Genomic DNA, 12,849 nt, shown 5'->3' with positions numbered 1-12,849 from the left:
TAGCCTGTGAGAGGACAAGTGTTCTCTCATAGTTTATAGGTAACTCCCAGAGGTGAGTTAGCCCAGAAGGGAAGAGGAGAATCACCCAACGGAACCCAGCCTAAATCACTGACCCATTCACGTATGAGCTAAATAAATGCTTATTGTTTTAAGTTCTGAGTTTGGGGATTTTTTTTTTTTGTGCAGTGTTATTGTGGCAATTGATACCTAAGATATCTTTTACCTACCCATCAGGGAAATTTTGAGATAGGCTGTAAGAAGGAATTAAGTGTGTTGGCTCTATGAGCAGTCAGTCACACCTTCTAGAATTTTGTTCGGAATTTACCCAGGAGTCATCGACTTGGGCATGCTCTCCTATTCAGGGATAAATGCAGAATTGTATATGTCTTTTAGGCCTTTGTCTATGGCCAAAAATGGGAGATCCCACCATGGAAACTCTCACCGTGGAGAATCTCACCATGGAAGCAGATCTCTGTTCTATGTGTCATAGTCACAAGTGAGTTATTGGAAGTTTTAGGAATGTACTTTTATATTAGTTGTGTATGATTCAATCAAGACTGAGTCAGCAGGCACCAGATGTCTGTGTAAAATTCCTACTGTGGTTGAGACTGTTGTTTCCCATGATGCTGATGGGAAATCATATGTGACAAAATTTAAATTAATTGCAGTTGAATGAAACTAAAAATCCAGCTCCCCAGTCACACTATCCATGTAGCAAATGCCCAGTGACCCCATGACTTGTGGCCACTGCTTTGAAAAACATAGATACAGAATGTTTGCATTATCCCAGAAAATCCTTTGAATAGTGCTGTTCTGAGTGCGTTTGTGAAGACTTCTTCACATATTTTTTTTCTGTCTGAACGTCTAGTTTCCACTGACTAGTTAGTTTTGACAGCCTCTCACTCTGGGAGAAATGATTTATTGTTTGCTAGGTTATTTTTCAAAACTCAAGCTAGCCTGTTTTGATGCCTATTGCATCCAGTGTTCTCTCAGTTTATAGATCATGAAGGTGCCATTGAAGTGAAGTCTTTATTTATTTCTTCAAGTATATCTACAGAGGAAATATCCAACCATTAGGGCAGTGTAAGGCCAGTACAGGGACCGAGGGCAGTGAGAGAATCCCCATGTTGAGCTGTAAAACTCCAGCTGAACCTTCAGGGGAATATGAGAAGAAAAGGAAGCACAAAAAGGAAATACTGGGCCAAACCAGGGAATGCCCATGTCCCACTGGGCAAGGTTCCCCTGTGTTTATCTTCCACCTCAACTCAGCTGGAGCTAGGATTGGGGGGAGGTTCTCTGGTTTCTCTGGGGTACTCTCTGGTTTCCTCAAGGAAGAAATTCCCCCATATAAATTTCTTCCTACACCATCTTGGCCTCTCTTTGCCTCTTTACTCACTTGGGTGGGTGACTTTTTGGAGAGATGAATTTGGAAGTGTAAACCAAGCTCCTCTGTGTCCTTAGCTTTCTCTTTAAAAGGCTAAGTATTACTGGATTACAGACTACGTTTTATTTATTTGGGTAGCTTCCACCTTTTGGGTATTGTGAAAAATGCTGCTATGAACACGAGTTCATGTAAACCTGTTTGAGACCCACTTTTAACCCTTGGGACTGTGTGCCTAGAGCAGGACTGCAGGGCCAGAGGCTGCACACTGTGTGATGTTTAGAGGAGCCACTTCTCTCTTTCCACAGTGGCCTCACATTTTGCACACCCGCCAGCAATGCCAGGGGCTGCAGTTCCTCCTCATCCTCCCCACACTTGCTTCTGTATTTGCCTGGTACTCAGCAGGTCTACAAGATGCTTAGCGGTGTCCTGCACAACAGACACTTAGCAAACAGAATTAAAGGAATGGGCAGAAAGGCATTCTTAGGGTATTTGAAACTCACATTGTCTAGATTCTTGCACAATTCCTAGGGAAATCAGGTGAAGAAAAGATCTCAGGTTCTGGGACATTTCCTCAGGAAAGAGGTCACCTGGCCCGTGGGAAGGGGCCCTCAGGGCTCAGGCCAGTGGTCACAGGAGCTGTGGGGGTGTGGACCCTGCCTATCTGCAGCAAGCAGCTTCTGTTTTCAGTGCCAGCTAATTGCTGCCAGATGGTGAAGCAGGGCCAAGGTTATGGTCCTTCCCATGGGTAAGAAAAGACAGAAATTTGGATCCTAACAAGTGACATCTCTCCCTTTTTGGACATCAGCAGTGGTGGTAGATTGCACTGTGGGGTCTGTCCTCCTCCCCTCCCTGCCACTTGCCTGTCATGGCCTCATGCTGGGTGGAGGGTGCTTTCTCTGCCTTTGACTGTGGGCTCAGCTTTGAGAATCTGTTTTGCCACTGGTCTAGGAGCAAGAATGGTGGTGACCCAGTGTGCTGCTGCCACCACTAAGGGAGGACACCCCCAGCTGGCCCCCTGGCCCCAGAGACACGTGTCCCAGGAGAGCCACCCAGCCCATCTCAGCCCAGGCCAGCTGACCCTGGCCATTGTGTAGCCCTGTGGGAAACAAAAGTGTTTTGCATTGAAGGAATCTGATCACCACCATGCTAGGCTGGCCAGAGACCGCTTTAAATCCCTTCCCCCGCTGTGCTTTTACACCTGCTTCAGGTGTATCATCATGGGTTGAGAAGGTCCAGTCAGCACAGCTACACCCTACAACTCTTATTCAGCCCTGCTTTTGACAAGCAACCACAACTCCTTATGCATTCTCACGTCTTATCCCTGGCAGGTAGTCACAAGTCCTTTTCACTGAACTCTGCCCCTGGAAAGTTCATCGTGGCCTTTTCCTTTCATAGCCCCCCTTTATGCTCAGGACCTTCTAGAAGACCCCATAGCCTATACGAGAGCGATCCAGTCTGGTCTCCAGTGCCAGGGCAGTGCCACTCAGGTTTGTTCTGAAATAAACCTGTCCCGTTGAGCTCATACCTTGGTTTCTTTTCCTCCTTTTTTCCTAACACATGTCACATGCTGCTGAAATTTTGTGGGCTTTGTTTCACTGCACAATGTAGCAAGAGTTAATTAATATAAGAAGTCACTAAAAAGTTAAAACTGCATCTCTGTCTAATCATGGCCCTTCTGATGAGGGTGAAAGGCAGCTCATTGCACAGCTCACCCTTGGGGTGTGAGGGAATTAGATCCAGGATCCCTCGAAGGTACCCAAACCCACTGTGCTCGAGCCCTTATTGAAAATGGCACAGTGGGCGGTAACCTACTCATAGCCTTCCGTACGCTTCACATGTTACTTCCAGTACCTACTGCAGTGTAAATAGTGCTTATACTGTATTGTTTAAGGAATAATGAAAAAAGTCTGTATGTGATCAGTAGGATTAGAAAATATTTGCAGTATTGGCTGAAGTGTGGGGTGTGGAACCTGCAGATATGGAGGGCCGACTGTGCTTCTGATTTGCATTCCCCCAAGGATGTCCAAGCAGCTTTCCTTGTGCTTATTGGCCGTTCCTACTGGGATTCCTTTGGAGGTAGAAACACCTATCTATTAAAGATAGAAACTCACAAAGGGAACAAACATCCTGTGTCTTTAAAGAAGGATAAATTTTGCGTCTTAATCCATAATGACAGTTCATCAACAAACATTCCAAAAGCACCAGATGAAACAAAATTCATGACTGAATTGTTCAAACCCATAAACTCTCAGATGCACTGTCACTAGCTGTGTGTCTCTAGCGAGTTACCTGGCCTCGTGATTTCCTCATTTTTAAAATGGGAACCATGTTATTAACTATATTAGACTATCATAAACATTTTACTATAGTGCTTGAAGATTGTTGCTGCTCAGTAAATATTATTCACAACATTATTAGTATTAATAATAGTTGATGCAGCTGTTACATCAATTTTTTTTTTTTTGGTACCAGCAATCGAACTCGGGACCTTCCGCTTGCGAGGCAGGCGGTGGAACCACTGAGCTAAATCCCCAGCCCCCTGTTACATCAATATTAAAAAAACTGTAAAAAAGCATAATCTTATATTCACACAAAATTTTGCACAAGAATGCTTATAGCAGCTTTAGTCATAATTGCTGAAACTTGGAAGCAATTAAAATGTCCCTCAGGAGGTGAACAAAGTGTTGTATAAGCATATTATGGACTATTATTTAGTAATTAAAAAGACCCATCAAGATGTGGAAAGACACAGAGGAAACTTAAGTGCGTACTGCTAAGTGAAGGAAGCCACTCTGAAAAGGCTGCACGATTCTAACCATATGACATTTTGGAAAGGGCAAAACTGTTAACAGTAAAAAGAGCAGTGGTTGCCAGGGGTTAGTAGGGAGCGAGGGATGAATAATTACAGCACAGAAGATTTTTAGGGCAATGAAACTATTCTGTATGACATTGCATTGGTGGCTACATGACATTCTGCGTTTGGCAAAGAACATGGAATCAGAGAGCCCTCATGTGAAGTATAGACTATGGTTAATAATGAGTCAACACCGGCACATCGTAATGAGTGAACCCCATTAATGTAAGCTGTTAATAAGGAAGAATTAAGCAAAAAGAAAAGGAGTATTTGAGAACTTTCTGATCAGTTTTTCTGCAAACCTAAAACTGCTCTAAAGAATAGTCTGTTAAAAAATGGAGAAAAAAAGCATAAGAGAAAAATTTTGCGTGAGAGTATTTAAAATCAATTTCTCCTTAGCTTGTACCATGTTGTTTCTAAAATGCGTGTGTAACTGTTTGTGATTGTAGACATGTTTATAAATTGTTAACTTTAGCTTGAGGACAATCATACGATTGTTTTTATCTTCTAACTTGGGAGAGCATGACAGTGTGTGCATGGGCATGTCACTCCTCCCGGACTGCACCTCACGTCAAGTGTTAATGAGCTGTGGAATCACTTGGTTATTGTGAAGGTGCAGACAGTAGTTTAGCAGGTTTGAGATGGGGCCCGAGATTCAATATTTCTAACCAGGCCCAAGGGTGCCACTGTTGCTGCTTCAGACTGTGTTTTAAGTAGCAAATGTATAAACAGAGGCACCTGAGTGTGTGGTCTCACCCGGGTGGGGTCATCTCAGCCAGTTCCTCCACTGACTGTGTCTGTCCATCTCTTGTGTGGAAAGATGACACCTGGCTATTTCAGGACCAAAGGTTTTTCCCACCAGACCTGACTTGCAAGCCCAGTCATTGTGTCTTCAGTACTTGATGTGACTAGCGAGGACCACATAATGCTGAGCACCAAACCATGCCACAGCTCAGGTGCTTAGAAGACCTGAATTGATTTCCATTGGTCTGCAGGGCAGTTGCTGCTGGATGATCCAGGTTGGGCACGGTGGGACTGGGTCTCCTCCTCCGTGCTCCAGCAGCTGCCTAGAGACCCCAGTGCAGGACCTTCTGAATACTCAAGATAGGACAATTCTGTCCTCAAGGAAAAGCAGGTCAGGTGCTAGGAGGGCTCAGATTTCTCTGGTGCTTGCTCTTCCCAAACTCCCTGGGGAACTACCTGCTGTCTTCATCTTAAATTCTCTGTCCAGATGTTGTCCACACCTGGTGGACTCGAAGTATGAACTTGGTTTTGGATGCCGTTGGCTTTTGTTCTTTGCCAGATGCTGATAATCCCACCTCATCCTTCACTGTGAATGTGCCAAAGCCTTTTTTATTCTTCTGCATTCATCCCACAGACAACAAAGCCGGCAGCAACTCCATTTAGCCCAGCTTCTCTTACAGGTGAGAGCAGTTCTGTGTTGGAAAGAACACAGTGGCTGACCCAACTGAGTGCCCAGTGGCCAAGTCTTCAACAATTTGAGTAAGAAAATTAACAATGATAGAAACAGGCTACAACCCATGGAATAAAATAAATATCTACAAGCTATACTGAGATAAGTAGTTGAACAAATAGAGTTGAGAGAGAAGGGGCAGTTCTTTCTTACAGCAGAATTCCAATTATTAAATTTCCAGAGAGTGATGGGAATGTAAAATATTTCGCGTGACCACTTGATACGTATCACAGCTTGCAGGTATGGACCATGGATGGAAGCAAAAATGAGCAGGCCAAAGATGATGCAGAACACATGTTTGTACAGGTCTCAGGGAACATCCTTTCCTATTTGCAGAAGCAGCCACAATAATTGCATTGGAGAAATCTGGTGGACACCTGTGTGATATTTCTACCCTCAATGCATAACCTCAGCTAACCATGAGAAAATGACAGGCTCAAAACAAAGCTAGTGTATGAATAACTGACACATATTCTCCCAGAGGGCGAAGGTCAAAATATGCAGACTGAAGAGCTCTCCCAGACTGCAGGGCACCAAAAGACACACTGCTAAAAGCAATGTGAAATCTGGATTGTGGACCAGAAAATGGACACTGGAGGGGCAACTGACGAATCTGCATATTGCCTCTAGATCAATTAATAGCACTGAGCTGGTATTAATTTCTCAGAGGAGATCACCATCCCATGGTTGCTACAGTGTTTGTATTTGGGGAGCTAGGTGCAGGTTATACATATACTAATTTTACAAACTTTTTGCAAAGCTAAAAGTATTTCAAAGTGAGAAATGAAAAGTAATAATGTGTTCTAGATCATCTGCTTCTGTTCAGATCTGGTTATATGACTTACTAGCTGCATGAATTGGGGGAAGCCACCTCATTTCTTCTTCCCTCAGTTTCCTCATCTGTAAAATGGGAATAAAATAGTACCCACCTCAAAGGGTTATAAGGAAAATTAAATGTGTTGATATATGTACAGTTCTTAGAACTCAGTACCTGGGCTCAGAGCAAGGGCTCTGAATTACATGTAATTGTCAAAATTATATAATTATTATCTTCTGCTGAGCCTAGTGTTATTTCTCCCTCTCCCTCTTTTCTCTCTCCTTCTCTCCCTCTCCTCTTCTCCCCTCCCTCCTTCTCTTTTTCCCTCTCCCTCTGGGAGGCTTCTGACATAGGTCCTGGTGCTGATTTTGTCTCCCTCTGCCAGCATTCTGATAAGACCAAATCAAGCATCAGATTTGTGCCTCAAGGATTATTTACTTTTAAAGCAACTGAAATAAGTTTTCCCTGTTAGAGTTGTGGCCTGGGAGATGCCTGCCTCGGAAAGACAATGTTCAGATGACCAAAGCAACCTGTGGGGCCCATTTCCCTCCTCCCTGTGGGAGGCTGCAGACCTTTTGGGTCTGTTGGGTCAACCGCCCTCGTTGGTTTCAGGTATGTGCATGTGTGCATGTATGTATCTGTCTCACAATGAACTGTCCCAGCCCTCATCTTGTGGCATATTTTAGGATTTGTTGGTCAATAAGACTGCAGCACACACACCAGCTTCAGTCTCTGCTTGGGCCTTGCCTTTGATGTCACAATCTGACTGTGTCTGTTAATCTGGCCACAGCTGCTCACAGACTAGAGCAGCAAGGTCAAGAGGACCAGTGAAGTATGATGTAGAGGAGGACAGACCATCCTTCCAAAAGTAAAGCTGGGAATAGACTCAAGGCGGGCCAGTTCAAGACTCCAGGTTCAGCTCGGGAAGTGGCCATGCCACCCACTGTGAACCTGTCAGGACTGCAGAGCTTCCCTATGCTAGAGGACATCAGCCATTACATCAAAGACATGGGTGCCCAGCTGGTGAAGAAAGTCAGTGCCATCTTTCAGCTGGACATCACTAAGGATGGGAAGACCATTCTGCAGTGCACCATTGACCTGAAGAACAGAGCTGGGGACATGTATCCAGGACCCGCAGGGCTCCTGGCAGACACTGTCTTCACAATCCCAGAGTCTGTCTTTATGGAGTTAGTTTTGGGGAAAATGAACCTGTAGAAAGCTTTCTTGGCTGGCATGTTCAAAGTGAGTGGCAAAGTTCTCCTCAGCCAGAAGCTGGAGAGGGTTTTCAAAGATTGGGCTAAGTTTTAAGCATGCAAAAACACGAAGGAAAAGAGCAATACTTCTCTCTGATGATAATATCGAATGGAAATCATGCTTAAAATGAAGATTAAAGTAAAGAGAACCTGATATTTTAAACTCAAATTCTTCCTACTCATATGTGATTAATTTTCCTGCTGCTGTATATGTTTGTGGTGAGAGCTGTGGAGCAGTAAAGAGCATTGGAGTGCATCACCTCAGATCTTGGTCTTTTAATTTCCCTAGCTCCATTTATTTTTTAATGTAACAATGAAGCCACATGTAGTCGGATGGGTAATTCTGTTAGTTGTATTTAAGTGCTCTGATGATTGAGTTCCCAAGAATTGTCAATTTTCCAAGTTTGATGCTTTGGGGAAAAGTGATTCATCGTGCAAATCTGCATGCCACCAGTAAGTTGGGGGAGGCGGGCTGCAGGGCTTTTAGTGGGTAGAATCCAGGTAGAGGGCAGCGTACCTGGTGCATTATAACTTCTGATGAAGCCAACTCTAGGAAAGTTGAAAGGTGATCTAAGCCAGTGGTTCTTAGATTGGGGCATGTGCCGGAGTCACCTGGAAGGTTGGTTCAGGTTCAAACTGACCGGGACCACCTCACATTCTCCACTCATTAAAATGCCTACTGCTGCAGCATTCCCTGGAGATGTTGATGAGACCAGCCTGCTGCTTGACTTCATGCAAAGCCATCAGTGTTGGCCACAGTTGTTCTCCTTGAGACCAGTGAGATGCTGCTCCTATTTGCAGGATCTCCTGGAGACAGATTACAAGGCCTTCTGTGAGTCATTTCTACAATATTGATGCTACTGGGAGGTTGTGTATGGAGGATTTTATAAAAACTGGAGGGATTTTCCCTCCTGGGATCTCTCTTTACCTATTGTGTGGGAGGCCACACTCTTAATGGGTAAGTGTGTGTGTGTCACTGGTTCCTATGTGGTCTGAGGGTAATTTTTGATCTTGTAGGTTAAATATGACAGCACAGACACTCCAAAACTCACAGGAGAGTTGTATCCAAACTGCTGTGCTGAGATGTCTGCCTACTGTCTTAGTCAGTTTTCAGTTGCTATGACAAAATACCCAAGACTGAGTAATTTACAAGGAGTTTATTTGGCTCATGGTTTTGGAGGCTGGGAAGTCCAAGACCCTGGGGATCTGACGAGGCCTTCTTGCTGTACCCTAACATGGCAGAGGGTGTCACACAGCCAGACTCACACCAGCTCAGGTCTCTCTTCTTCTAAAGCCACTAATGATCTGGTGGGGCCACAACCTCATGACCTCTCTGAACTCTGATTATTGCCTGAAGGCCCCACCTCCAAATACTGTTAACATATTGTGGGGATTAAGTTTCTAACACATGAACTTTTGGGGGGACACATTCAAACCAGCACCTACCAAATTATCCAGCCATTCCACTCATAGATATTTTCATAAGGCAGATGAGAGCCATATACACAAATACAGAACCTGGTATGATGTCCATCCATAGGGGAACTGGTGAACAGGCTATGGTGCTCATACCATGGAATACTTCTCAGCAATAAAAAAACATTAATATACATGCAACAAAGTGGAAAAAAGTCAAAATAATTATGCCAAGTGAAAGGCACCAGAAAAAACCAAACAGATACTATATGATTCTATTTATAAATATTAGAAAAAGCAAACAATAGTGACAGAGAAAAGATCAATGGTTGCCAGGAGACAGAACAAGGAGGTAAAAAAGATGGGGGGGGTGTTGTTAGGAATGGCATTGAGGAAACTTGGGGTGATGAATAGATTTATTATCTTGATTGTGGTGAAGTTTACAAGTATATGTATAGGTCAGATCATCAAACTGGACATTTGCTACATACACATGCCATTCATTTTGTGTTAGTGTGGGAGAATGAAGCTGTCTTGAAAACCTCCAGTCTGCTCAAAGCAAGGGCTACACGCGATTATGTTCCAGGGAGGACCTGTGCTCAAGAGTTCCTAAGTGCATTGTGGGTTGGTTTCCCAAGCCTACAGACTTGTGTGGCCCTGCTGGGACTTCCTGGGGTCTCCGTATTAGAAACAGGTAGGGTGAGGGCTTGTCATTCACACAACAGCATCTTCTCCCATGGTCACTCTACTCCATGGTGAGACATCGCCAAGGTTGGTAGTGGAGCTGGTGTGCTTTCTGTGTCTCTCCCCATGGGAGCCTTGAATTTGATGACCTGTGGGGTGTGCCTGCCATGCCCCTCACCGGGCAGCTGTGGCGATCCTAGGGCCTCCCCCTGACTGTGAGTATTGGTTGGGTTTTTAGCTCCTCAGGCCCTGGCTGCTCTGCTCAAGGTGCATTTATGAGCATCCAGCAGGGGGCAGGGCAGGTGATTGGGGCGTTGTGCTCTTATCTCTTTTAGGGGCAATAGCTCACCCAAGCCCTTGCTCCCAAGGACCCTGCTCAGACCTCGAGTCACCATAGCCTCTGTTAACTGGCCTTGAGACAGGGTTGCTTGGAGGCAGGGTATGGACCTAGCAAAAGGTGTTACCTAGGGTCACTCCTGGGCTAGCATCTGACCCATTCTGACGGGGGAAAAAATAGTGGTCTCAACCAGTCAGATTCCTTTCTTAGGAAGTTGGAATTGGGAAAAAGAGAGACTGAGCTACAAGCAAGCGGGGGGGATGGAAGCTAAGGCTGTGAGGGGCCTCAGGCTGTGGGGAGGGGGCCCCATGGCAGAGCTGAGGGGAGGTGTACAGGAGCTTGAGCAAGCAGAGCAAGCTGGTCAACCTAGGGAAATGGGACAGACAGCAAGCCCTGCTCAGTGAAAGGAAGCAAACCTCAAAGGCTGAGGTGCCATAGGTGAGGGGCGCTGGGAGGGCTCAGATTTTGCTGTAGTTTGGAGCTCAGGGTTACCACCCACATCTGCACTGTCACAGCAGTTACTGAGCTGCTTTCTGCTTGGCTTCCTCTTCTGGAAATTGCTGAAGAAGCCTAGCAGTGACCAAGGCCTGCTGGGAGGCACTATCCTAGGAGGGCTCCATAAATGGGAGCTCCTGGGTTGGGGGGACTCTTGCTGGCTCCCTATTGCCTCCCAGCAAGTCCACACCAGGGATTTGCACACCCCATTCCAGGGACCTCTCTGCCCACTGTCTTCTTCTACTCAGTTGGTGCCCTTGGAGGCCACACCTGGCTCAGGGCACACATTGGCCTTGTGTTGGGTCTGCCCAAATCCAGGCAGCACAGTGACTGTATGGTTTAACTGAGGCCATAAAACTGGGATTTGTAGATTCTCTTGGAAAACAGGAGTTTGGGTCATGCTGTACCCACGTTCTTTCTAGGCACTAGCCTGACTGGGGGTGAGACGGGCTCTCTGGACAGATTTAGATCACACTCAGCATCCTGGACCCTGAGGCTGTGTTTTGGGGGCCACCTGTCACGGGGCCACACTGCTGCTTTCTCAGCTGGCCTGCCTTAAAGGGCCCTGTGGGGATTTGTGTCTATGACTGCTGCTCCCCACAGTTAAGTGGTCTTTCTCTTCCCCTCACTGGAGAGCCCTGTGTTGATTTTCTCTGGTTGTACAAATTACTGCCAACTTAATCTCTTAAAACAATACCCATTCACCCATTATCTCTCAGTGTCTGTGGGGCAGAAGTCTGGTGGGCTCTTCTGGAATCTCATCTCTAATGCTTCTGGCCTCAGGCACTTGGCCTGGCTGAGCTTTCTCCTGGGACTTGAGTAAGAATCAGCCCCAAGCTCACTTGGGTTTTGGCTTTTCACGAGCATGGGCCTGAGATCCCTGCTTCCTTGGTGGGTGTCAGCCAAGGATGCACCCTCAGCCCCTCACAGCTCTCACATTCTTAATCAGGTCGCTTCTCCAGCTGGGAAGCCAGCCGTGGTGTATCGGTCCTTTCCCTGGCTCTGAATCTCTCTGAATTCTTCTGTTTCCATCTTCTGGCTCTAAAGGACTTGCATGGTTACACAGATAATCCAGGATCATCCCCTCTTTCAATGGCATCTGATTAGGAACCTTAATTATGTCTTTAAAGGTCGTTTGGACACAGAAGGTAATGCCATGGCTCCACCCCCAGTTCACACATTGAACCGCTAACTCCCTCTTTGGAGGTGGAGGCTTTGGGAGCGTTAGAGGAGGTCCTAGCGTTAGAGGGTGAGCCCTGTCTGTGTGATAAATCCTTAGAAGAAGATGAAGAGACTCAGCTACTAGAGCTCCGCCCTTCCTTACCACTGTGAGGCTGCAGCAGGAAGGCGCTGTCTGTAAACTAGGGAGGGAGCCTCCCCAGACTTGAGCACGCAGACACCCCTATCCCAAACTTCTCAATTTTCAGAGCAGTGAAGGAAAAATATCTCTTGTTTAAGCTGCCAAATCCAACTCATTTTGCTGTAGTAGCCTGGACTAAGGCAGGTGAGGTATTCATGGTTGAGAACCTGGAGCAGAGCCCAGGCCTGGGGTTTGGGATGTAGACTCCTGGAGGTCATTCTTCTACCTGCTCCTGGACTCCGCCACCTAAATCCTGCCACACTTTCATGAAGCTGCCCATGGGTCCATCGTCCATCGTCATCTTCTCCCACAATGTATGTGCCCTTCTTTTTCCAGCCCTGGGTTCTGACTGTGTGGGGTCACCCCATCTGGGCCAAATGAACATCTGGTTTGCTGAGGACCATTCTGGTTGACACCATCATCTTGATTTGAATTAACAGTGCCTTCTTCTTCAGCAGAGCTGCAGAGTCTCAGTGTGGATGGAAGTGTCCCAGTGTGCACGGCAGGCTGGCCGGCTCCCTCTGCACCTTCTAGGGCTGGTAGGTCCTGAGAGCAACAGACACTTGGGGTTCTTCCTGGTGCACCTTGGCTCATTCTCTCCATATCTGAGAGCCACTGTCGACTTCACAGATGTCTGTGGAATGAATGAACAAACGTTTTAACATTAAAAAATGCACATGAGAAAAAATTCAAACAGTACAAAAGAGCATGCAGAGAAAATTCAATTCTTCATCCTTCCTCCACTTCTCCCCAGTTTTCTCCCCAAGGCTCCCCC

At 46.0% G+C, this 12,849-nt stretch overlaps 1 protein-coding gene across 1 annotated transcript; it reads left to right on the top strand.

The window, feature by feature from the left end:
* Positions 1-7,359: 7,359 nt before the first annotated feature.
* Positions 7,360-7,837, top strand: Scp2d1 (SCP2 sterol binding domain containing 1). The gene is given in 1 exon segment (XM_004921062.4): positions 7,360-7,837. A coding segment is annotated over 1 exon segment (375 nt). The 5' UTR covers positions 7,360-7,462.
* Positions 7,838-12,849: the final 5,012 nt, after the last annotated feature.

This window comes from Heterocephalus glaber, unplaced genomic scaffold (genome assembly GCF_053883595.1).
Source record: "Heterocephalus glaber isolate CG9 unplaced genomic scaffold, H.glaber_assembly_v1.0 deba00001532, whole genome shotgun sequence".
Classification (NCBI taxonomy): domain Eukaryota; kingdom Metazoa; phylum Chordata; class Mammalia; order Rodentia; family Bathyergidae; genus Heterocephalus; species Heterocephalus glaber.
This window is presented reverse-complemented; position numbering and strand designations above follow the sequence as displayed.